The sequence below is a fragment of the Eschrichtius robustus genome, chromosome 1 (assembly GCF_028021215.1).
Source record: "Eschrichtius robustus isolate mEscRob2 chromosome 1, mEscRob2.pri, whole genome shotgun sequence".
In the NCBI taxonomy this organism is placed as follows: Eukaryota; Metazoa; Chordata; class Mammalia; order Artiodactyla; family Eschrichtiidae; genus Eschrichtius; species Eschrichtius robustus.
In genome coordinates, this window is record NC_090824.1 from 133,702,652 (window position 1) to 133,729,918 (window position 27,267).

Sequence of the window (27,267 nt, forward strand, 5' to 3'; positions counted from 1 at the left end):
TATTGCAAATGAAACAACAAAGGATTAATCTCCAGAACATACAGGCAGCTCATGCAGCTCAGTATCGCAAAAAAAACCCAATCCAAAAATGGGCGGAAGACCTAAATAAACATTTCTCCAAAGTAGACATACAGGTTGCCAACAAACACATGAAAAGATGCTAAACATCAATAATCATTAGAGAAATGCAAATCAAAACTACAATGAGGTATCACTTCACACCGGTCAGAATGGCCATCATCAAAAAATCTGCAAACAATAAATGCTGGAGAGGGTGCAGAGAAAAGGGAACCCTCTTGCACTGTTGGTGGGAATTTAAATTGATACAGCTACTATGGAGAACAGTATGGAGCTTCCTTAAGAAACTAAAAATAGAACTACCATATGACCCAGCAATCCCACTACTGGGCATATACCATAATTCAAAGAGTTACATGTACCACAGCGTTCACTGCAGCACTGTTTACAATAGCCAGGACACGGAAGCAACCTAAATGTCCATCGACAGATTAATGGATAAAGAAGATGTGGAACATATAGACAATGGAATATTACTCAGCCATAAAAAGGAACGAAATTGAATTATTTGTAATGAGGTGGATGGACCTAGAGTCTGTCATACAGAGTGAAGTAAGTCAGAAAGATAAAACCAAATACTGTATGCTAACGCACATATATGGAATCTAAAAAAACGGTACTGATGAACCTAGTCACAGGGCAGGAATAAAGATGCAGACGTAGAAATGGACTTGAGGACCCGGGGTGGGGGGGGGGCAGAGGGGAAGCTGGGATGAAGTGAAAGAGTAGCACTGACATATATACACTACCAAATGTGAAATGGATGGCTAGTGGGAAGCTGCTGCATGGCACAGGGAGATCAGCTTGATGCTTTGTGATGATCTACAGGGGTGGGATAGGGAGGCTCAAAGGAGGGGGATATGGGGATATATGTATACATATAGCTGATTCACTTTGTTGTACAGCAGAAACTAACACAACATTGTAAAGCAATTATACTCCAATATAAATGGAACTAAATGGAAAATTTTGAACAAAGACAGTAACCAAAATAAAGAAAAACTCAATAGATGAGCTCAGCAAGAGACTGATGGGACAGAGGAAAGAATCAGTGGACTGGAAAAAAAAAAGGGAGAAGACACAAATGATCAGTATTAGGACTGAACCAGGAATGCCACTACAGACCCTGCAAACATCAAAAGGATAATAAGGGAATACTATACACAGCTATACATCATGTAAGTTTGATGACTTAGACAAACCATTTCCTCTAAAGCACAAACTACCACATCTAACCCAATATGAAATAGATAAATTGAGTAACCCTCTTACTCTTAAGTAGATTAAATTTGTAATTTTAAAACCCTCCCAAAAGTCTGCAAGTCCGGTTAGTTTTATTGGAGAATTCTACCAGTGTTTAAAGAATTAAAACCAATTCTTTTCACAATTTGTATGGAAACACAAAAGACCCCGAATAGCCAAAGCAATCTTGAGAACGAAAAATGGAGCTGGGGGAATCAGGCTCCCTGACTTCAGACTATATTACAAAGCTTCAGTAATCAAGACAGTTTGGTACTGGCACAAAAACAGAAATATAGATCAATGGAACAGGATAGAAAGCCCAGAGATAAACCCACACACATATGGTCACCTTATCTTTGATAAAGGTGGCAAGAATATACAGTGGAGAAAAGACAGCCTCTTCAATAAGTGGTGCTGGGAAAATTGGACAGGTACATGTAAAAGTATGAAATTAGAACACTCCCTGACACCATGCACAAAAATAAACTCAAAATGGATTAAAGACCTAAGTGTAAGGGCAGACACTATCAAACTCTTAGAGGAAAACATAGGCAGAACACTCTATGACATACATCACAGCAAGATTCTTTTTGACCCAGCTCCCAGAGAAATGGAAATAAGAACACAAATAAACAAATGGGACCTAATGAAACTTAAAAGCTTTTGCACAGCAAAGGAAACCATAAACAAGACCAAAAGACAACCCTCAGAATGGGAGAAAATATTTGCAAATGAAGCAACTGACAAAGGATTAATCTCCAAGATTTACAAGCAGCTCATGCAGCTCAATAACAAAAAAACCAACAACCCAATCCAAAAATGGGCAGAAGACCTAAATAGACATTTCTCCAAAGAAGATATACAGATGGCCTACAGACACATGAAAGAATGCTCAACATCATTAATCATTAGAGAAATGCAAATCAAAACTACAATGAGATGTCATCTCACACTGGTCAGAATGGCCATCATCAAAAAATCTAGAAACAATAAATGCTGGAGAGGGTGTGGAGGAAAGGGAACACTCTTGCACTGTTGGTGGGAATGTAAATTGATACAGCCACTATGGAGAACAGTATGGAGGTTCCTGAAAAAACTACAAATAGAACTACCATACGACCCAGCAATCCCACTACTGGGCATATACCCTGAGAAAACCATAGGTCAAAAAGAGTCATGTACCAAAATGTTCATTGCAGCTCTATTTACAATAGCCAGGACATGGAAGCAACCTAAATGTCCATCGACAGATGAATGGATAAAGAAGATGTGGCACATATATACAATGGAATATTACTCAGCCATAAAAAGAAATGTAATGGAGGTATTTGTAATGAGGTGGATGGAGTTAGAGTCTGTCATACAGAGTGAAGTAAGTCAGAAAGAGAAAAACAAATACAGTATGCTAACACATATATACGGAATCTAAGGAAAAAAAAAAAAAAAAGGCCATGAAGAACCTAGTGGCAAGACGGGAATAAAGACACAGACCTACTAGAGAATGGACTTGAGGATATGGGGAGGGGGTGGGGTGAGATGTGACAGGGTAAGAGAGTGTCATGGACATATATACACTACCAAATGTAAAATAGATAACTAGTGGGAAGCAGCCGCATAGCACAGGGAGATCAGCTCGGTGCTTTGTTACCACCTAGAGGGGTGGGATGGGGAGGGTGGGAGGGAGGGAGATGCAAGAGGGAAGAGAAATGGGAACATATTGTATATGTATAACTGATTCACTTTGTTATAAAGCAGAAGTTAACACACCATTGTAAGGCAATTATACTTCAATAAAGATGTTTAAAAAAAAATAAAAATAAAAATAAAATAAAATACATACTCTGAAAAAAATAAAATAAAATAAAATATATACACTGGAAATACAAAAAAAAAAAAAAAACCAATTCTACACAATCTTTCTGGAAAATAGAAGAGAAGGAATTGAAGCTATTATTACCCTGATAACAAAACCAGAGAAAGATAGTACAAAAAGGAAACACAACAGAGTAGTATCCCCCATGAATATGAACATAAAAATTCTTAACAAAATATTAGCAAATAGAATTCAGCAATAAATAAAAAGTTATATGTACTGTAAGTGTGGTTTGTTCCAGGGATGCAAGGCTGACTTAGTATCCCCGAATTAATCAGTACAATCCACCAGAATTAAAGAAAAAAAAGAAAAACCTAAACCTGGTCAGATTAATCAGTGGAGAAAAAGCTACTGACAAAATTCAACACCCATTCGTTATGTTAAAAAGAAAAAACAACCCTTAGAAAAATAACTTCAGAGCATCTACAAAAACCTACAACTAACATTATACTTAATGGCAAACGACAGTACTTCCCCATTAAGATGAGGAACCAGTTAAGGAAGTTCACCATCACAGTGCTGGAAGTTCTAGCCGGTTCAATAAGACAAAAAAAAAAAGGCATATAGGTCAGAAAGGAAGACATATAATAGTCCCTATTTGCAGCTATGTTTATGTAGAAAATCCTAAGGAATCCACAAAACTTATAACTAAGAAGTGAGTTCAATAATGTCACAAGATACAAGATAAACATAAAAATCAATTGTATTTCTGTATTCTAGCAATGAACATGTGAACACAAATTGCAAATACAGTAGCATTTGCAGTCACTCACATCTTAAGTGTCAATTAACAAAACTTGCTAAATTTGTATACTAAAAACTATAAAATGCTAAAGAAAGAAATCAAAGAAGAGCTAAATAAATGGAGAGACATACCATGTCCATGGATTAGAAGACTCAGCATAGTAAAAATGTCAGTTCTCTTCAAATTTATATACAGGTTAACTCAATTCTTGTCAAAATCCCAATAAGATTTTTTGTAAATATAGATTAAATTATTCTAAAATTTATATGGAAAAGCAAAGGAACTAGAGTAGTTAAAACAGTTTTGTTTTGTTTTGTTTTTTATTAATTTATTTATTTATTTTTGGCTGTTTTGGGTCTTCATTTCTGTGCGAGGGCTTTCTCTAGTTGTGGCAAGTGGGGGCCACTCTTCGTCACGGTGCGTGGGCCTCTCACTATCGTGGCCTCTCGTTGTGGAGCACAGGCTCCAGATGCGCAGGCTCAGTAGTTGTGGCTCACGGGCCTAGTTGCTCTGCAGCATGTGGGATCTTCCCAGACCAGGGCTCGAACCCGTGTCCCCTGCATTAGCAGGCAGATTCTCAACCACTGCTCCACCAGGGAAGCCCAAAACAGTTTTTTTTTTAAAAGTGGGAAGAATCAGTCTATTTGATTTTAAGAATTACTATGTATCTACAGTAATCAAGACTATATGGTGTTTATGGAAAGATAGACCGATATATCAGTGGGATAAAATAGAGAATCCAGATATAGATCCATACAAAAATTTCCAACTAATTTTTGACAAAGATGCAAAAGCAATTCAGTGGAGGAAAAGTAGCCTTTTCAACAAATGCTACTGGAATAACTGGACACCCATCCATAGACAAAAACTTGAACCTCAAGCTGAGTCTCATACGTTATGTAAAAAATTAACTCAGAATAGATCATGGACCTAAATGTAAAATATGCAACATGAAATTTTAGAAAAGAAACATAAGAGAAAATCAGGATCAAGGCCTAGGCAAAGAGTTCTTAGATTTTACGCCAAAAGCACAATCTATAAAAGGAAAAATTGAAACTGGATTTCATCAAAATTAAAACCTTTTGCTCTGTGAAAGACCCTGTTAAGAGGATGAAAAGATAAGCTACAGAGTGGAGAAGATATTTGCAAACCACATCTCTAACAAAGGAGTATTATCTAAAATGTGTAAAGATGTCTCAAAACTCAGTATTAAAAAAGCATATAATTGAATTAGAACATGGACAGAAGGTATGGATAGGTGGTTCACCAAAAAAGATGTACAGAGGGCAAATAAGCACAAGAAAAGTTGTTTAACGTCATTAGCCATTAAGGAACTGCAAATTAAGACTACAAGATATCACTACATACCTATCAGAATACTAAAATTTTTTTAAAAGTGACAATACCAAATGCTGTCAAATATGTGGAGAAACAGGATCACTCTGACATTGGTGGTAGGAATGTGAAATGGTACAGCCACTCTGAAAAACTGTTTGGCAGTTTCTGAAAAAATATGTTGCAACTGCCATATGACCTAACATTTTACATTCTTGGGCATTTATCCCATAGAAATGAACTTATGTTCACACAGAAACCTCTACATGTATATTTATAGCAGCTTTATTCATAATAGCCCCAAACTAGAAACAACCCAGATGTCCTTCATTGAGTGAATGGTTAAACAAACGATGTCTATCCATACTATGGAATTACTCTTAAGCAATAAAAGGAATGATAATTGCAACAGTCTGGATGAATCTCCAGAGAATTATACTGAGTGGAAAAAGCCAATCCTCAGATGTTACATATTGTATGACTATTTACGTAACATTCTTCTTGAAATGACAAAATTATTGAAATGGAGAACGGATTAGTGATTGCCAGGGGTTAATGAGGAGGTGGTAGAGGGAGGGAAGTGGGTGTGGCTGTATGTAAAAGGACAATATGAGGGATCCTTGTGGTGGTAGAAATGTCAGTCTCCTGGTAGTAGTTTTTGTTTGTTTGTTTGTTTATGTTTTTTGTTTGTTTTTTAATCAGTCATCAATTTTATACACATCGCTGTATACATGTCAATCCCAATCGCCCAATTCAGCACACCACCATCCCCACCCCACCGCAGTTTCCCCCCCTTGGTGTCCATACGTTTGTTCTCTACATCTGTGTCTCAACTTCTGCCCTGCAAACCAGTTCATCTGTACCATTTTTCTAGGTTCCACATACATACGTTAATATACGATATTTGTTTTTCTCTTTCTGACTTACTTCACTCTGTATGACGGTCTCTAGATCCATCCACATCTCAACAAATGACTCAATTTCGTTCCTTTTTATGGCTGAGTAATATTCCATTGTATACATGTACCACATCTTCTTTATCCATTCGTCTGTTGATGGGCATTTAGGTTGCTTCCATGACCTGGCTGTTGTAAATAGTGCTGCAATGAACATTCGGGTGCATGTGTCTTTTTGAATTACGGTTTTCTCTAGGTATATGCCCAGTAGTGGGATTGCTGGGTCATATGGTAATTCTATTTTTGGTTTTTTAAGGAACCTCCATATTGTTCTCCATAGTGGCTGTATCAATTTACATTCCCACCAACAGTGCAAGAGGGTTCCCTTTTCTCCACACCCTCTCCAGCATTTGTTGTTTGTAGATTTTCTGATGATGCCCATTCTAACTGGTGTGAGGTGATAACCTCATTGTAGTTTTGATTTACATTGCGCCACCAGGGAAGCCCCCTGGTTGTAGTTTTACTAGATGTTACTGTTGAGGGAAACGAGGTAAAGGGTACATGAGATCTCTTTGTATTATTTCTTAGTACTGCATGTGAATCTACAGTTACCTCAAAATAAAAAGTTTAAAGAAAAAAAAAATGAGAGCATGTAAGATTAGCTTTCACCTACCCTTCCTTTCCTGCTGTTTTAGAGGAAGAGGGTGTGTAAGAAGTCCTTTTGTGCTCTCGATATTATTATTTTCCATTCTCTCCAGGGAAATGTCTGTTTCTAATTTCCTGGCAAGTTCTTTTGGTATACCATTTTGTAGAATTACCATTTTTTATGTCTGTCTTTCCCACTCAGTTGCGTGACAGTACTGATTTTGTTTTTGTTCACTGCAGTATCCCAGCTGCTACCTGACATATATAGGCACACCAATAAATAATTGTTAAATGAATGATAAATCCCTCTCCTTAACTTCATCATCCAGCTTTTTAAGAGTGGTCATTACTTTATGTCTTCTCTTTACCCCTGTTGTTACTGCCATAATCCATCCTCTTTAATTCTGAACCATTACACTAACTTTACAACTTCTAATCTTTTCCCCACTCCTCTTGTTTCCTCACTAAATCTGATCTTGTTATTGATCTGCTCAAAAGCCTTTCCCTTTTGCTAAAGAAATGTCTCCCTTAGCACAGCGGTCCCCAACCTTTTTGGCACCAGGGGACTGGTTTCGTGGAAGACAGTTTTTCCACGGACCAGGGAGGGCGGGGCGGGGGGATGGTTCAGGGGTAATGCAAGCAACGGGAGGGATGGTTCAGGGGGTAATGCAAGTGATGGGGAGCAGCAGATGAAGCTTCGCTTGCTCACCCGCCCCTCACCTCCTGCTGTGCGGCCCGGTTCCTAACAGGCCACGGACCGGTACTGGTCCCGGTCCTGGTCTGCGGCCCAGGGGTTGGGGACCCCTGCCTTAGCCCACCAAGCTCTCCTCAACTGACCCCCGGCTACTCAGAGACACATATATACATACACTCCTGCGTCCAGCAACACTCAGTTTGGGTCCATTGACCATGATTGCTTTTTCACTTATTGTTTCTGTTGCCTGCATTTTTGAATTTTGGAGCTTTAAAAGCTTGATTGCCATTTTAGTATAAGCCACCATATGTTAGGTGAACAAGTTAAGTGCATTCTGATAAGCTAGTGGATGTTCTTCCTCCCAGCCTTCTTTTAAGGGAAGTAAAATAAGCTCCATTAAGAAAGATTGAGTTCTCCTGTACTTGTACTCAGTTATGGCAAATATGAGGCATAGCAAGTGTCAGGAATATTTTTTAGTGTAACTATTAGATATAAATTGCTATACCTGAATTTCAAAAGTACCATACCAACTAGTGTTTCAAATTATGTTCCTCTCAGCTGGGTATCATATGTGTATAGTGCTGGTTTCCCTTTTGTGAACATTGTTTTCCATTTATGAAACTTAGTTGTGATTTTGTCCAAGAGTAATATGTAGGATATTAATTTTTGTAAAATTTATTTTGTGAGGCACCCAAACCCTGTCTTATCTCTGTTTCTTTTATCCCAGTCATTCTTGCTTTCTTCCATTATATGTTGTCTGGCTTCTCTATCACATAAAGTTGTAATTTGAGGGTATAATTAAGATAGTTCACATTGGAAGGCCACTTGATAAAGTTTAGTCATGATCTTGCAGGGTATTTCTTAGAGAAGTCACCAAATCTGATTCTGGTTTTCCTTTCTTTGTCCAGAAACTTAATCTTGCCAATCAGATTCAGGAAGACTAATTACCCAAACCCACAGTGTACTGAAACTTAGGCCAAGATAGCACTTTACTTACAATGAGAATTATTAAGTGTGGCACAGACTGAATAGTCGTTTCCTCTGACTTTTTTCCCTGTCAAGAATTCCATATGAAAAACCAAATTGTAATCAGAACTTTTTTGTTGAGCATAGATACAGACAGGAAATATAACAATATTAAGATTTGAGAGAGAAATCTACCTATGAAAATCAGTTAGATGTAGAACCTCAAAGTAAAAATAAAATTGTAACTCTCTAAAATCTCCAAATTTAACTAAACTTATTCACTTTATAAAAATTTCATCAGAATGTTGGTTTGTGATTTCTTCCTTGATGTTATAGGATCATTTGGCTTTCTTTTTAAATATTCTCTTTGAGGGAGAGAAAAAGGGAAGGAGGGAGTGGGGAGAGGAAATGAGATTTTCTTCTGGTAGTTATTTTCCTTTCCAAGGATAACTTCAAATAATATATAATACATCTCAATGTTACATATAGCAAAATTCCTTTATAAAAATACTTTACCTGTACAAAAATAAAAAAATATATATTTTCTTTAAATAGACTTAAGTCACTCTGTAGAGCTGGGTTAGTAATGATCAGCATCCTTGTTGATAATGGCGTGATGGTGGCTGGTTCATGCCCAGCTACCACACCCAGGAAGCTGCTCTCTGGCAACTGTTCTCTCTCCCTTCCCTTCCTCTTTTCCTCCCTTTCCTAGCCAAGCCACCATCGGAAACTTTCAGTAGGCACTGTGACCCCATGACTTACTGTTTCTGATCTGACATTTGCCCTCTCTGTTAGTCATTTGAGTATGGCATAGGTGTGGTGGTGTGACTCTCAGATTGATACCAGACTTGAAAATTACATAATTTGCAAAAAAAACACTGGGCAGAGTAAAGAAGCAGAGATGGATTGTGGGGAGTGGAATTGGTCACAAAAATGGTATCCCATTGGGAATAATTAAAGTGTCGGAGATAATTCATTGTAACATTTTGATTTGTATTTGTGATATTTATGCACGCAAAATATGAGCAAAGCAAATTGGACTAAATTAAATTCTGATATTTTATGTTGGTCTCAGTCCATCTATAGCTGTATAAATAATACTGTCTAAGTGTTTTATCTGTTTTATGTGGAATGTTTTTCAGGTATTATTTTCCTGGTTCTGAAATGTATCAATATTTTTTAATGCAGCTCTGAAAGATTGGTATTGCTGGCAGGTGGTAGTCTGGAGATCAGTGATGTCACCGAGGATGATGCTGGCACTTATTTTTGTATGGCTGATAATGGAAATGAGACAATTGAAGCTCAAGCAGAGCTTACAGTACAAGGTATGCAAATATTTCCTTTATAAATTTTAAAAATCCTATATACTTTATGGGTTTGTAATTGTTAAACGTTAATGTGGAAGAGGCAATACTCCATAATAGTTAAGAGTAAGTGGGCTACTTGAGTTCAAATGCTGGGTCTTATACTTCCTAGCTATATAACTATAGGAAATTTACTTCTCTGAGCTTCATTTTTCTCATCTGTAAAGTGGAAATAATAAGAGTACTTACCTCATTGGAGTTGTTTTCAGGACTAGAAGAGTAATGCTTGTAAAACTCCCAGAATAGTGACTAGAATATGGTAAAAGCTCAAAGTTAGTTATTGTCGTTATTATCTGTAGTGTAGTGTAGGGTAGGGAAGGGTGTGATCTATGGCATCTGGAAGGTTCAGTTCATTTTTCTTGTCTCAAAAATGCTTTCTCTTTCTCTGACCCAGAACCACATATCCTAAGCATTGGTGTTCCCTCCTTTAGGGTGAATAGATCTCCTAGGAAGGAGTGCACTGTGGCTCTCAACATAACACCTGTTTGATTTGATGATTTCTTTCTTTTCAACTAATGCTGACCATCGCAGCATCTCCCTTATAGGTTCTCTGATTTGGAAGTCAAAGAAAATGACCATGGCATGTACACATAATCTCCCCATCTCCCTTGTTCTTCCTCCATATGGAAATGTACCCTCTGAGGAACATTTGCTCTCTCTCCTATGAATTGTCTGCAAATCTGTCATTGTTTCAAATAAAAATCTTTAAGATCTTCTCTGTTACTTTTAGGGAAATCCAACACTGCTTGGATATGTAGAGGTATATATTAACTCATGATATTCATTATCAAGTTGTCTCAAAGTGTATTGTATTTGATAGAATACTTCCTGATACATGGTTTGCGGTGATCTCGTGTTTTATATGAAGGTTTCTTTCTCTTGGTACATTTTGTGGGTTTCAGAGTGGAAAGTAGTCACATTCCTACTCTGTTTGATAGGAATTGGGGAGCACATTGGGGTTCTGTGCTGGCAGAGGCATAGAATGTTTATATTCTGTATTGCTATTTGTGGGTGGATTCATAATCTCTGAAAAATCAAAAGAGCAGGCCTTAGAGTTCATATAACTGTTACCTCACTTGAGCTCAACCATTGCTCTGGCTAGATAGAAAGTAGGATTAGACCAGTGGTAGAATGACCGATTTCTTTACCTCTATGTGAATGGAACTGGACAAGTAAAATATTAGTGAACTCCCTCTTACTTGGCTTCTGTGCCTCCCTTGGTGGATGTTTTCTCTTTTTGTTTTTTTTTTGTTAGTCAGGTTCTTGGCCTGATACTCTCTCCATTTTTCTACCTGTGCCTCAGTTTCCTCCAAAGTAAGGTACCTTGTTATTAGCCTCAAATGGGAGGCATAGTGTCTGCCATATGTATTAGTTACATTTGTCCATGCAGTTAATTTCTACTCTTTGATTTTATTCATTGTATGGAATCTAATTAAGACTCTGTCTATTAGCTTAATTAACTGCAGTTTTTAGTTACAGGATAACACATACATCTGGTACTTTGTATCCTGTTCCATCTTATCATCTGTGCCTAAAGAAAATGCCCTTTAAGTGAATACATTCTAGAAAACTGAGAAAAGAATAAGAGTGAAGAAGCCCAGATATTAAAATTAGATAACCTTCTCTAATCAGAACAGCATGGCATTGGCCCAAGAATAGACTAGACAATAGAAAGGAATAAAATCCAGCTGTTACAAGTAATTATGGAACTTTAAAATATTATCAAAGTGGTACTTCAATTCAGAGGGAAAAAGTGTTTTATTTATTAAAGGGTATTGGTACAAAAGACTTTTAAGTGGAAGGAAATAAAGTTGGATCTCTACTTCAATTCAAAGGTCTAAATGTGAAAAGGTGAAGAATATATGGGATAGCGTTTGTATTATCTCTGATGGGAGAGACTATCTTAGGAAAAAGAGAAAATGGCATGTCAAGCAAAAACCAACAAATTCTGACAACATACACATTTTTAAAAAAGTTATAGGAAAACCCTGTGCAGATGATAGACCGGGAGAAAATATTTGTAACACATAACTGAGAAAGGGTCAGAATCATTAAAATAACGAGACCTTTCAGAAAGAGATTTTTTAAAAAGAAATAACCTAAAGAAAGCTGATAAAGACTGCCAACAGGCAGTTCACAGGAGTTTATTAGCTATTTGCATTTCTTCATCAGTAGATAGTCAATTTTACTAGCAGTCAGAAAAATACAAATTTAAAAGATACCATTTTCCCCACCATCATATTGGCAAAAATTAAAAAGATTTTGACCTTCAGAGAATGTGGTGTGGTGCTCAGAACTGAAAAGTAGTACTGATACCATGTCACCAGTACAGAACAGAGCGAAAACATCACCTCCTTGCTACTAGATATTGTATTCCACAATACAATTTAAGGTTGAACTAGCTTTTTTGATACCTTTATTTTAGGGAGCAACCAAATTCATTTACTTACCAAGTCTTATCAGTAGTCCACCAACTCTTTCTTTTCCTCCCCAGCCTCAATTGGGGAGAATGTCTAAGGTTCTATGTTAGGTCCTTCCATTTTTGCCTACTATTGAAATAGCAGCCTATCTGCTAACTTCTCTGTATCTAACATAGTTTCAGATTGGCTTGAGGCTAATAGTTGTACATATGTGTTTGAGAGTGTCTGCCATGATTTTGATTTTCAGTAGATGACTGGGGAACTCTGGTGCTTAAAAATATCTCAAGGTCAAAAATCTTAGTGAGACCAATAGAAGAGTTTTGGTTGTTTTTTATTTCACCCAGAAGTTTACACCAAATGCTTTATAAGTCTATGGTTGATGAATATTTAGAAAACATAGGTAAAAGGTGTTTTCAAAGGTATGAAGCTAGAGATGGCATAAGATCTCTATCCATGAAAGAATTACTCTCTAAACTAGATGCCCCAGGTAGCTTTTTTGGTGGTAAGATGTTCTATTAAATATTAACTTTTCATTCGTCTGCTTGCCGGAAATCTTTGAACTGGGTTGGGAGTGGTTGAAATTGAGCAAGACTTCTACACCTTTGATGAAGAAAGTAGTTTCTAGGCTGGTTTCCATTTTCTGTCAAACTAATTCTAGCTGTTGACTCCCTCACCCAAAATCAACTCTGAAGAACCTAGAGGAGTGAGAGGGAATTATGGGGAGACTGAGGCACTATGAACCTGTATGTGTTTATGGATGAGTGAAAGATGGTTTGTGGGGGTGGTGGCTGCAGCCTGGGATGAAGGACTGCCAGCGGTAACAGTGAGAAAGTAGATTGGAAGGAGGCTGTTAAATTTTATCTTACTCGCTGGTGTTGCCTTGAGACTATCTTTGCCTGTCTTTTCACAGCAGAAATGAACAGGAATGGCCCAGGCTTCCATGTCCATTCAAAAGGTCTACTGGGGCTCTGATGGCATTAATGAAACTGGTATGGCCTGACTGCCCTTAGGGGATCACTTTTCAACTTTTTCCCCCACACTGCCTCCAAACTCCCAGATTGGTAGGTTTTAACCTAGGAAGACTCTGAGGCCAGTGCTATTTCTACCTAAGAATTTAAATATGAAACCTTGACCAGAGGAGTTACCTGTGGCATGCCCAGCAAATTGGAATGAAAAACAGTAGTTCTGAGGTCCTTAGGGCTCTTTGCTCCAGGGCTTATCCTCCTACAGTTAGGGCCTGGTGACCATGCATGTTCTCAGATAGAGTGGCTGGTACACCAGAAGAACATTAGTTTATAGCCAAACTACTCCCCTGAATTGTACAGCTGCTCTCAGAGAAAGACAACCAAGTGAATGACATATACCATCTGATGGAGAATTAGTGGAAAAATTGACCAAGAATTTAAAATAAGCATGATAAATACATTTAAGGAGATAAGAAAGATATTAGCAATATAATGCAAGAATTAGAAAATGTGAAAACAGAACCAAGTAGAAATATTAGGTATGAAAAATGTAGTGAAGGTAAAGAACACAGTAGACTGAGTAATAGTCTAAGGTATACAGCTGATGAACAAACTCCTGAGTTGGAAGATTACATTGAGAAACTCTCTAAGAACATAGCATTAAATGAGAGAATGCATAGAATAAAAGCCAAGGGATGTGAAAGTTAGATGTAGAAGGGCTTGTATCCAGATAAATAGGAATCCTAGAGGAGATATGAAATAAAAAGAGAGAAAGAAATATTTGAAGAAATAATTAAGATAAATTTCTCAGAATTAAAGATTAATGGAAGACCTTAGATTGAGAGGGCTTTTAATGACTGCTAAATATTGGAGAGGAGAAAACACTCACCATTAGACTCATTTACAGTGGCTGATAACATCAAAGTCAAAAAGAGCTTCTAAAAGCTCCCAGTGACAAAGAGCAGATCACCTATAAAGGGACAAGAATTAGATTGCACCTAGTGTTGATTTTGAGAGATGTGATTTCAAGAGGATGGTGGAGTAATTTTTTAAAGGTTTAGAGGAAAAGAACATTGAATTCACATAGCATTTATATGTACCCAAAATGTGAGGCATAGTAAAAATTCTCATCATACAAGGCCTAAGAAGGTTTGCTACACAAATATACACACTGAAAGCACTTTTGGAATGAATACTCAAATAAGAAGAGACACATTCAGGAAAGGCTGTAAGAGATATGGGAGTTTTAAAATGTAGCCCCCAAATTCTTTGAAGTCCCCCTAGTGAGTGCTGGAGTTTATTATACCCCTTGTCCTTGAATCTGAGTGGGCTTAGAGCTATTTGAATCAATAGAGATATCACATGACTTCTGAGGCTTATAAAAAGCCATGTAGAGTCCTCTTGGTTCTCTTGAAGTTAGTGCTTTCCAGACACTTCCTCTTGGGATCTCCATCTCAGAACCTAGCTACCATGCTGTGTGAAGCCCAAACCACTAGGAAAGCCTACATTGTAGGTGCTCTAATAGACAGCGCCAGCTGAGACCAACTTTCAGGTCATGTAACCAAGGAACCAGACTTGTGAATGAAGAAGTCTTCAGTTGATTTCAGCCCCCAGCTTTCTGTGTCACCCCCAGACATTCAAGTCTTCTTAGACATTGTGGAGCAGAGATAAGCCATCCCTGCTGTGCCCTGTCATAATTCCTGACCTACAGGATCTGTGAGCATAAGAAAATAATGGTAGTTTTATGCCAATAATGGTTGTTTTATGTTTTGGCGTTTGCTGTGCAGCATTAGTAACTTGGGAACATTCACTATTGTTCTTTTTTAAAAAGGAGAGAATCAAAGTAAAGAAAAAGTATGTTAATGATAGCCCACTACTAAAATTTTTGACAATACCAAGTAGTGGGTGTAGACAGGTGTATGTGTGTTGTTAGGGGAAAGCTAGAAATACTAATATCTGTATACGTATAGATATAAATATTAAGAAATAAAATATGAGTTTGGAACTTAAGGGCAGTTACCACAGAACGAAATAGAATATACATATAACTTTTAAACAGCAGAAGAAAGGTTTATCCAACTGAAAGCACAAAAGGGGGAAAAAATAAACATTGTATACTATAAAGACAAAGTATGAATAAAATGTAGAAATAACTTCCAATATAATGGTAATTAAAATAATGTAAATGGGTCAAACTCATCAATTAAAAGCAGATTGGATTACAAAAACACCCCAATATGTTGTTTGCAAAGATACGCATAAAACTAATAAGACAGTGAGATTTAAAATAAAAGGATGGAAAAGACATAATAGGCAAAACGAAAGAAAGTTGAGGTAGCCATCTAAAAGACAAAAATAGCAGAAGGAACATTTATTCGTAAGAGGAATCATAGATCAAGAAGATATAACACAAAACATATAGTCAACAAATCACAGCAAGATCTTTTTTGATCAACCGCCTAGAGTAATGGAAATGAAAATACAAATAAACAAATGGGACGTAATTAAACTTAGAAGCTTTTGCATAACAAAGGAAACCATAAACCAAACTAAAAGACAACCCTCAGAATGGGAGAAAATATTTGCAAATGAAGCAGCTCACAAGGGATTAATCTCCAAAATATACAGACAGCTCATGCACCTCAATATCAAAAGAACAAACAACCCAATCCAAAAATGGGCAGAAGACCTAAATAGACATTTCTCCAAAGAAGATATACAGATTGCCAACAAACACATGAAAGGATGCTCAACATCACTAATCATTAGAGAAATGCAAATCAAAACTACAATGACATATCACCTCACACCAGTCAGAATGGCCATCATCAAAAAGTCTGCAAACAGTAAATGCTGGAGAGAGTGTGGAGAAAAGGGAACCCTCCTACACTGTTGGTGGGAATGTAAATTGGTACACCCACTATGGAGAACAGTATGGAGGTTCCTTAAAAAACTAAAAATAGAGCTACCATATGACCCAGCAATCCCACTCCTAGGCATATATCCAGAGAAAACCATAATTCAAAAGGATGCATGCACCCTTATGTTCATTGCCGCACTATTTACAGTAGTCAGGGGATGGAAGCAACCTAAATGTCCATCAACAGAGGAATGGATAAAGAAGATGTGTTACATATATACAGGATATATGTAACACACTAGGATATTACTCAGCCATAAAAAGGAATGAAATAGTGCCATTTGCAGAGACATGGATGGATCTAGAGATTGTCATACAGAGTGAAGTAAGTCAAAGAGAAAAATATCGTATGATATCGCTTATATGTGGAATCTAGAAAAATGGTAGAGATGAACTTATTTGCAAAGCAGAAATAGAGTCAAGATGTATGGTAATTTGCGATTACCAAGGGGGGAAGGGGGGTGGGATGAATTGGGAGATTTGTAATGACATGTATACACTACTGTGTATAAAATAGATAACTAATGAGGATCTACTGTATAGCACAGGGAACTCTACTCAGTGGTCTGTGGTGACCTAAATGGAAAGGAAATCTAAAAAACATGGGATATATGTATGACTGATTCACTTTGCTGTACAGCAAGAAACTAACACAACATTGTAAAGCAACTATATTCCAATAAAAAGTAATTAAAAAATAAATAAAAGAAAGCTAAACAAAACTATATAGTTAACATAAATATATATGCAGCCTCAAAATATATGAAACAAAAACTAAATAACAGCTGAGGGAAATAGATAAATCAACAATTGTTAAGAGAGTTTACCATACTCCTCTCAGGAAATGACAGAAGAGACAGAAATGTTTAGGTTGGCCAGAGTTACCTCTACTATTTAATAGCATAGTTCTACCAGTACCATAAGAGAAGAAAAAGAAATAATAGTGTTGAAATTGGAAGAAGAGATAAGATTGTTCTGTTGACAGATGATTTGATTGTCTACCTGAAATCACCTACAGAATCAGCAAACTAGTATATAATAGAAAACAACATTGGGCAGGTTTGCCATACAGGATAAATTTATCAAAATCAGAATTATTTCTCTGTACCAGCAATAATCAATAGAAAATATTTAAAAAGAAAAAATATTTTAAAATAGGTAAATTTTCAATAGGAAAAAACTATAAAATATCTAGAAATATAACTCACCAAGAATATACAAGACCTTTGTCAAGAAAAATTTAAAACTCTAGTAGAGAACATAGATGATAAATAAATGGCAAAATAGATATTTCATGCTCTTGGATGGGTTGATATAATATTTAAAATGTCATTCATCCTCCCAGATTAATATACATTTGGCATATATTAATCAAGATTCTTTTTTAAATTTATTTTTGGCTGTGTTGGGTCTTCGTTTCTGTGCGAGGGCTTTCTCTAGTTGTGGCGAGCGGGGGCCACTCTTCATCACGGTGCGCGGGCCTCTCACTATCGCAGCCTCTCTTGTTGCGGAGCACAGGCTCCAGACGCGCAGGCTCAGTAGTTGTGGCTCACGGGCCCAGTTGCTCCGAGGCATGTGGGATCTTCCCAGACCAGGGCTTGAACCCGTGTCCCCTGCATTGGCAGGCAGATTCTCAACCACTGCGCCACCAGGGAAGCCCGAATCAAGATTCTTAGTTGATTTTTTGATGAACCTGGAAGTTTTCTTCTAAAATGTACATAGAAGAATAAAGGTTTGTGAACTACTGGGTTTGCTATGGAAAGTAAAAAGAGTGGAGAGCTTGCTCTACAAGATATTTAAACGTATTAAAAAGGCACAGTGATTTTTTTTTTTTAAAGAAAGTATTGTCACAAGAACTGAGAAATAGACCAGTGGAAGGAATGAGGAATGGGCTAATTGTTCAGTAAATGGTTTGGGGGGAAATGGCTTCCTAAAATGGAGAGAAAAAAAATTGAATTTCTATGTTACAATGACCATGCAAATGACTTCCATTTGGTTCAATAGTGACTGAAATTTGAAGGGTAAAACTGTAAAGTTAATAGAAGAAAATGTAGGAGAATAACTTTGTCACCTAGGAGCAGGAAAAGATTACTTTGGGTAAAACTTTAGATGCAGAAATCATGACGTAAAACATTGATGACTTTGATCACGTCGCAAATTGATGGTATTTTTCATGAAAGTTCAGGTGATGAAAGAAAAATGAGGAGCAAAGGAAAAGTTAAATATTTGGGTAAATCTAAGTGAATATTGAATATGTAAAATAATAATGTTATATGAGATTTAAAATACAGTACACAAACGTATAAGTCAGGAGTAAGGCTACGGAGTTAGTCTTCTAAGGTTCTTAAAATTTCCAGGAAGTGGCGAAAGTACTACTTTATATTAGAGATTAATAAGGCAAGGATGTGTACTGTAATCTCTGTGGGAAGCCTTGAAAGAATAATAGAAGAATCAATAACTAACAAGATAATAGAAGAAGAAAATAAAAATAAAATTAAAAATTCTCCAAAAGAAGGTATGAAAGGAAAGGAAAAGGAACATAGAATAAGATGGACTAATAGAAAGCAAATAGTGGGATGGTAGGTTTAAATACAAATATATCAGTAATTGTAAATGGACTAACTACTCTAATTAAAAGTCAGATTGGAAAGAAATTAAAACCTAACTATGTATTACTTGTATGAGAGACACACTAAATATAAGGATACAGAAAATTGAAAATTACAAGGATGGAAAAAGGTAAACCATGCCTAAACTAACTGGAAAAAAGCTGTTGTAGATACCAAGCAAAAAAGCAAGATGCATTATTACAGATAAAGTGGGGCATTTCATATTATTAAGAGTTAATATACCAGGAAAATAAAACCATTCTAAGTATGTATTACCTCATAACATAATCTCAAAATGTGAAAGGCAGAAACTGATAGAACTACAAGGAGAAGTAGACGAGACAAACCCACAGTCCTAGTGATAAATTTTAACACACTTCAGTAGCTGATAGGATATGTAGCACAAGGCAAATAAGTACAAACAAAATAAAAACCACAAACAGTTATAATACAGAACTGAACAATACAATTAACGAACTTGACCTTATTGACATTTATAAAATATTGCACCAAACAAATAAACTATGTTTTGTAAGTGCCTGTGAACCGTTACTATTGGGTGGGCCAAAAGGTTCCTTCAGTTTTTTCCGTAAGATGACTCTAGTAGCACTTAGATGTCTTCAACTTCATTTGAAACAATTTTGTTAGATTGTATGTGACCGCTGTCACATCAGCGTGCATTTAAAGCAAGACTTATCAAAATTGGTGAGTTGTTGTAGAGCCATTTTAATATTAAAGATGGAAGAAAAAAGCAAAATTTTTGGCATATTATGCTTTATTATTTCAAGAAAGGTAAAAACACAATTGAAACACAAAAGAAGATTGTGCAGTGCATGGAGAAGGTTTTGTGACGGATCAAACGTGTCAAAAGTGGTTTGCCAAGTTTCATGCTGGAGATTTCTCGCTGGACAATGCTCCACGGTCGGGTAGACCAGTTGAAGTTGATAGTGATCAAATCGAAACAATAACTGAGAACAATCAACGTTATACCACACGGGAGATAGCCAACATACTCAAAACATCCAAATCAAGTGTTGAAAATCATTTGCGCCAGTTTGGTTATGTGAATCGCTTTGATGATAGGGTTCCACATAAGTTAAGTGAAAAAATCCTTCTTGACCGTATTTCCCCATGGGATTCTCTACTTAGATATAATGAAAATGTTCCGTTTTTAAAACAAATTGTGACGGGTGATGAAAGTGGATACTGTACAACAGTGTGGAATGGAAGAGATCGTGGGACAAGCGAAGTGAACCACCACCAACCACACCGAAGGCCAGTCTTCATCCAAAGAAGGTGATGTTGTGTATATGGTGGGATTGGAAGGGAGTCCTCTTATTTTGAGCTCCTTCTGGAAAACCAAATGATAATTCCAACAAGTATTGCTCCCAACTAGACCAACTGAAAGCGGCACTCGCTGAAAAGCATCCGGAATTAGTCAACAGAAAACACATAATCTTCCATCAGGATAATGCAGCAAGACTGCATGTTTCTTTGATGACCAGGCAGAAACTGTTACAGCTTGGCTGGGAAGTTCTGATTCATCTGTCGTATTCACCAGACATTGCACCTTCGGATTTCCATTTATTTTGGTCTTTACAATATTCTCTGTTTTTTTTTAAACATCTTCATTGGAGTATAATTGCTTTACAATGGTGTGTTAGTTTCTACTTCATTACAAAGTGAATTGATGGAAAAAATTTCAGTTCCCTGGAAGACTGTAAAAGGTACCTGGAACAGTTCTTTGCTCAAAAAGATAAAAAGTTTTGGGAAGATGGAATTATGAAGTTGCCTGAAAAATGGCAGAAAGTAGTGGAACAAAAGGGTGAATACGTTGTTCAATAAAGTTCTTGGTGAAGATGAAAAATGTATCTTGTAGTTTTACTTAAAAAACCGAAGGCACTTTTTGGCCCACCCAATAAAATATACCATATACTGACTACAGGACAAATCTTAAATTTAAGAGAATAGAAATTCTATAGATTTGACTGCTGTGGAATTAAGGTTGGAACTAATTACAGAAAAGTGACTTTAAAAAAAAAAGGTAAGTTGAAGATCTCCTAGTGTTTGAAACTTAAGTGAATCACTTTGAAATAATCTATGGGTCAGAAATGAAATGATGAAAATTTAAAAATAGGTCATATCTCTGTTAGCTTAACCTTTCAAAACTTAGGGGATGCTTAGAGGAAATTTATAGCCTTAAGTACATATATTAGAAGGGAAGAAATGCTGAAAATTTAGCGATTTAAATATATATCTCAATGAATGGATAAAGAAATTGTGGTATACACACACACAGTGGACTACTACTCAGCCATAAAAAGGAATGAAACAATGCCATTTATAGCAACATGGATGGAGCTAGAGATTATCATACTAGTTGGAGTATGATACAAATGAAATTATTTACAAAATAGAAACTCACAAACATAAGAAAACAAACTTATGGTTACCAAAAGGGAAGGGTGGGGGGAGGGAGAAATTGGAGTTTGGGATTAGCAGATACAGACTTCTCTATATAAAATAGATAATAGGTACTGTACTGTATAGCACAGGGAACTATATTCATTATCTCGTAATAACCTATAATGGAAAAGAATCTGAAAAAGAATATATATATATTATATATATATGACTGAATCACTTTGTTGTGCACCAGAAACTAACACAATATTGTAAATCAACTGTACTTCAATAAAATAAATAAATAAATATCCATCTCAAAAAAGCTTAAAAAAGAATAGCAAATTTTACCCAAAGAAAACAAGTAATCATAAGAGCAAAAATTAATGAAATAGAAAACAAACATTCAAAATAAAGAGTTTCAGCAAAGCCAGAAGTTGATTCTTGTAAAGAATAACAAGACAAGACTTATATATAACTTGACAAAGGCCTTTATTTAGACCAGGAGTCAGCAAAATACAGCTCGTGGACCAAGTCTGCCAACGCCTTCATTTTATTCAGCCTGTGAACTAAAAATAGTTTATATAGTTTTAAATGGTTGAACAATATCAGAAGAATAATATTTAGTGATATATAAAATTTTATGAAATTCAGATTTTATTGTCCATAAATAAAGCTTTATTGGCACACAGTCACACTCATTTATGTATTGACTGTGGCTGCTTTCATGCTACAGCAAAGGAGTTGAGTAGTTGTGGTGGAGACCACATGGCCCACAAAGCCTAAAATATGTAGTATCTGGCCCTTTTCAGAAAAAGTTTCAACCTCTGATATAGACTATAAAGAACTATAGATCAGTAAGTAAACAAAGACAGATAATCCAGTAGAAAATGGGCAAGACTTGAACAGCTACCTCACAGGTCTCCAGGTGACTATTAAAAATTTGAAAAAGAGGTTCTTATCATTAGTTCTTAGAGAAATATAAAGCCACAATGAGGTACCACTGTACTCCACCAGAGTGGTTAAAACTCAAGAGACTAACAATACCAGGTGTTGGCTAAGATGAGGAACAATAATGGGGACTCTAATATACTGCTGTTAGGACTATACATTGATTTAATCACTGTTTGGCAGACTCTACTAAAACTGCATACAAACGTTATCTTTTACAATGGTTGTATTCCTAGGAGTATACTCATCAGAAGTATATAACTATATGCATCAAAAAACATGCATGGGGCTTCCCTGGTGGCGCAGTGGTTGAGAATCTGCCTGCCAATGCAGGGGACACGGGTTCAAGCCCTGGTCTGGGAAGATCCCACATGCCACGGAGCAACTAGGCCCGTGAGCCGCAATTACTGAGCCTGCGCGTCTGGAGCCTGTGCTCCGCAACGGGAGAGGCCGCGATAATGGGAGGCCTGCGCACCGCGATGAAGAGTGGCCCCCACTTGCCACAACTAGAGAAAGCCCTCGCACAGAAACGAAGACCCAACACAGCCATAAATAAATAAATAAATAAAAATTAAACTTAAAAAAAAAAAAAAGTTAATCGATAACATTAAAAAAAAAAAAACATGCATGATCTACCAAATGTAGAATGGATAGCTAGTGGGAAGCAGCCGCATAGCACAGGGAGATCAGCTCGGTGCTTTGTGGCCACCTAGAGGGGTGGGATGGGGAGGGTGGGAGGGAGGGAGATTCAGGAGGGAGGAGATATGGGAACATATGTATATGTGTAACTGATTCACTTTGTTATAAAGCAGAAACCAACACACCATTGTAAAGCAATTATACTTCAATAAAGATGTTTAAAAAAAAAATGCATGATAATGTTCTCACCAGCTTTATTCACAGTAAATCAAAACCAGAAACAGTCAGCCATAGAATAGATAGTGTTCTAATCATACAGTGGCGTATTATCAACAATGAAAATTGACAGACCACCGCTCAACAACATGGATAATACCACTGAATCAAAAAAGCCAGGCACGAAATAATACATACTGTATGATTCCATTTTTATAAAGTTTAAAAATAGGCAAAACTAACCTATGGTTTTATTTTTTTTAATCTTATTTATTTTTTTATACATCAGGTTCTTATTAGTTATCAATTTTATACATATTAGTGTATATATGTCAATCCCAGTCTCCCAGTTCATCATGATAGTGATCACTTTTGGACATGGGCAGGGTAGTGACTATTGCACAATGGGGTTTCTGGTGTGTTAATGTTCTATTTCATAATCTAGGTGGTATTTACAGTAATTCAAGCTGTAATGTTAATGTGTGTCACATGAGGCCTTCTCTTTTAGTTTATAGATAGGAAGTCACTATGTACAAAAAATTTTTGGAAAATTTTATTTTGAATCTTGTCCCATAACTGAAAGTATTTATTTCTTTTTCTGATGGGGAAAGCAGTTTATGAGAAATGGTTGGAGGTTATATATGTGTATTTATTTATATAGTTATATTTATAGTCATAGCTGTCTGATTTCTGTTATTTTTTAAAAAGTTACAGCTACAGGAAATGCCTTAGTGAGTGTTAATGCAGAAAGGGTTATAAGTTCAGTCTTCATCTGTTAAATATTTCAAATTTATTGTTTTATCGTTAACTCCTGGGATTTCTACACATGCTGTGACGTGAATTAGCTCATCATGTATTTCCTGTCATCTCAGATTGTCGATAACACTTAAAATGGGTCATGAGTTTTTTTTTTTTAAACAGGGATTTTTCCTTTTCTCTTAAAACATTCATAATTGCCTATGATACACATCCTCCCTCCCCCCCAAAAGAATAAATTTTTCCATTTGTATTTTTATGAGACAAATTGATAAATTCTAAATTGACTTTGTCAATACTCATAACAAATCTATCACTGAAATTTTAAATTACACCATCTTTCTCTGAAGTCATACCCTAATGTCACCCTATTGGGTTGGCCAAAAGTTCCTTCGGTTTTTAATTAAAAATAAAAGATACATTTTTCATTTTCACCAAGAACTTTATTGAACAGCATATTCATGCTTTTGTCCCACTGCCTTCTGCCATTTTTCAGGCAACTTCATAATTCCATCTTCCCAAAACTTTTTATCTTTTTGAGCAAAGAACTGTTCCGGGTGCCTTTTACAGTCTCGCAGGGAATTGAAATTTTTTCCATTAAGAGAATATTGTAAAGACCAAAATAAATGGAAATCCGAAGGTGCAATGTCTGGTGAATATGACGGATGAATCAGAACTTCCCAGCCAAGCTGTAACAGTTTCTGCCTGGTCATCAAAGAAACATGCAGTCTTGCTGCGTTATCTTGATGGAAGATTATGCGTTTTCTGTTGACTAATTCCGGATGCTTTTCAGCGAGTGCCGCTTTCAGTTGGTCTAGTTGGGAGCAGTACTTGTTGGAATTAATCATTTGGTTTTCCAGAAGGAGCTCATAATAGAGGACTCCCTTCCAATCCCACCATATACACAACATCACCTTCTTTGGATGAAGACCGGCCTTCGGTGTGGTTGGTGGTGGTTCATTTCGCTTGCCTCACTCTCTCTTCCATTCCACACTTGTTGTACAGTGTCCACTTTTCATCGCCCGTCACAATTTGTTGTTAAAACGGAACATTTTCATTATATTTAAGTAGAGAATCGCATGCGGAAATACAGTCAAGAAGGTTTTTTTCGCTTAACTTATGTGGAACCCAATCATCAAAGCGATTCACATAACCAAGCTGGCGCAAATGGTTTTCAGAGCTTGATTTGGATATTCTGAGTATGTCAGCGATCTCCCGTGTGGTATAACGTTGATTGTTCTCAGTTATTGTTTCGATTTGATCGCTGTCAAGTTCAACTGGTCTACCCGACCGTGGAGCATCGTCCAGCGAGAAATCTCCAGCATGAAACTTGGCAAACCACTTTTGGCACGTTTGATCCGTCACAGCACCTTCTCCATCCACTGCACAAATCTTTTTTTGTGTTTCAGTTGCGTTTTTACCTTTCTTGAAATAATAAAGCGTAATATGCCAAAAATGTTGCTTTTTTTCTTCTGTCTTCAATATTAAGATGGCTCTACAAAAATTCACCAATTTTGATAAGATTTTTTTTAAAATGCATGCTGATATGACAGCTGTCACAATACAGTCTAGCAAAATTGTTTTGAATGAAGTTAAAGATCACTAAGTGCTGCTAGAGACATTTTATGGAAAAAAAACCGAACGAACCTTTTGGCCAACCCAGTACTGCTCCTACCCTTCTATTCTGCTCACTCTCATCTCTGTCCACATTAAGACATTGGTCTCTCCTTTTCTCCCAGTCTTCTTCGTGATCTAACTTTCCTTTACTTCATGATTAATTACAGTGTTCTGCTCTCATTTATTAGAACTCTCAGTTCTCTTGGCTTAGGATAACCGCAAACTCGTTATGGCATATATACAGAACGCACCCAGACCCTTCATGTGTTAACTACTTCTCTGTGGTACCTCTCAGTTAACAGCAGTCTCTGGACCCAGCATGCCTGGGTTCCAGTCTTACATCGTCACTTAGCTATGTGAACTTGGCCAAGTTATTTAACTTACGTGTTTCTTCATTTCTTTTTTCAGTTAAGTGAGTTATTATAAGGGTTAATTAAATAAACTTCTGGCACTCTTCCACCTGAACCTTGCATGGAAATGGATTCATCTTTATCAGACAGCATTTAGGATCTGAACATACTATGCAATTTGATGGCTGTGTTCCCTGTATCCTTTCACCCACAGCTAAAATTTCTAGATAGTTCTTAAAGAATAGTTCACCTCACTGCTCTTTGAAGCTTTTCATAACCATTCTCTTACCCTCAGGTAATTATTATGTCTCTTAAAATAGCTCTCTTTTTACCAGTAGTTTTTCTCACTGATTTGTTTATGTGCCTTTCCCCACTACTGCTAGACTGAGGTCCTTATCAACAGGGACTGGTCTTAATAATTTTTTATCATTGTAGATTATCAGCAAATAATTATTGAATATATGAATGAAACTTTGTGTTGAAACCGTGAAATATGGCAACTAGAACGATTTTATGTTTGTGGTTACTTTATTATTCATGTTTTCCTTTGTACCTTGCTTTTCATAGACCTTTAGTATTTTAAAAGCAACTGAGATTTATTTATTTATTTACTTATTTACTTACTTTTTAAAATTGAAGTACAGTTGATTTACAAGTTGTCTTAGTTTCTGGTGTACAGCAAAGTGATTCAGTTATACATATATATACTTTTCATATTCTTGTCCATTGTAGTTTATTACAAGATATTGAATATAGTTCCCTATGGTATACAGTAGGACCTTGTTGTTTATCTATTTTATATATAGTAGTTTGTATCTGCTAATCCCAAACTTCTAATTTATCCCTACCCCCACCTTTCCCCTTTGGTAACCATAAGTTTGTTTTCTACGTCTGTGAGTCTGTTTCTGTTTTGTAAATAAGTTCATTTGTATCGTATTTCAGGTTCCACATATAAGCGATATCATATGATATTTGTCTTTCTCTTTCTGACTCACTTCACTTAGTATGGTAATCTCTAGGTCCAGCCATGTTGCTGCAAATGGCATTATTTCATTCTTTTTTTATGGCTGAGTAGTATTCCATTGTGTGTGTGTGTGTGTGTGTGTGTGTGTGTGTGTGTACACACCACATCATCTTTTTTAAAAAGTTATTTTAAGTATAGTTGATTTACAATGTTGTGTTAATTTCTGGTGTACAGCAAAGTGATTCAGTTATACATAGATATATTCTTTTTCATATTCTTTTCCATTATGGTTTATTACAGGATATTAAATATAGTTCCCTGTGGTAAAAAGTAGGACCTTGGTGTTTATCCATTCTATGTATAATAGTTTGCATGCTAATCTCAGACTCCTAATTTATCCCTCTCCCCCCTTTCCCCTTTGGTTAACCATAAGTTTGTTTTCTATGTCTTTGAGTCTGTTTCTGTTTTGTAAATAAGTTTATTTGCATCATTTTTTAAGATTCCACATATAAGTGATATCATATGATATTTGTCTTTCTCTGTCTGACTTACTTGAGTAGTATTCCATTGTATGTATATACCACATCTTCTTTATCCATTCATCTCTAGATGGACATTT

General features: G+C 36.4%; 1 protein-coding gene across 4 annotated transcripts in view; it reads left to right on the plus strand.

The window, feature by feature from the left end:
• The window catches only part of NEO1 (neogenin 1), a 249,018-nt gene that overhangs the window by 85,049 nt on the left and 136,702 nt on the right, over nucleotides 1-27,267 (plus strand). For all 4 annotated transcript variants that reach the window (XM_068555121.1, XM_068555114.1, XM_068555126.1 and 1 more), the window contains one exon: nucleotides 9,663-9,799. In XM_068555121.1, coding sequence (XP_068411222.1) covers nucleotides 9,663-9,799 — 137 coding nt within the window. The remainder of the gene's footprint in view (nucleotides 1-9,662; nucleotides 9,800-27,267) is intronic.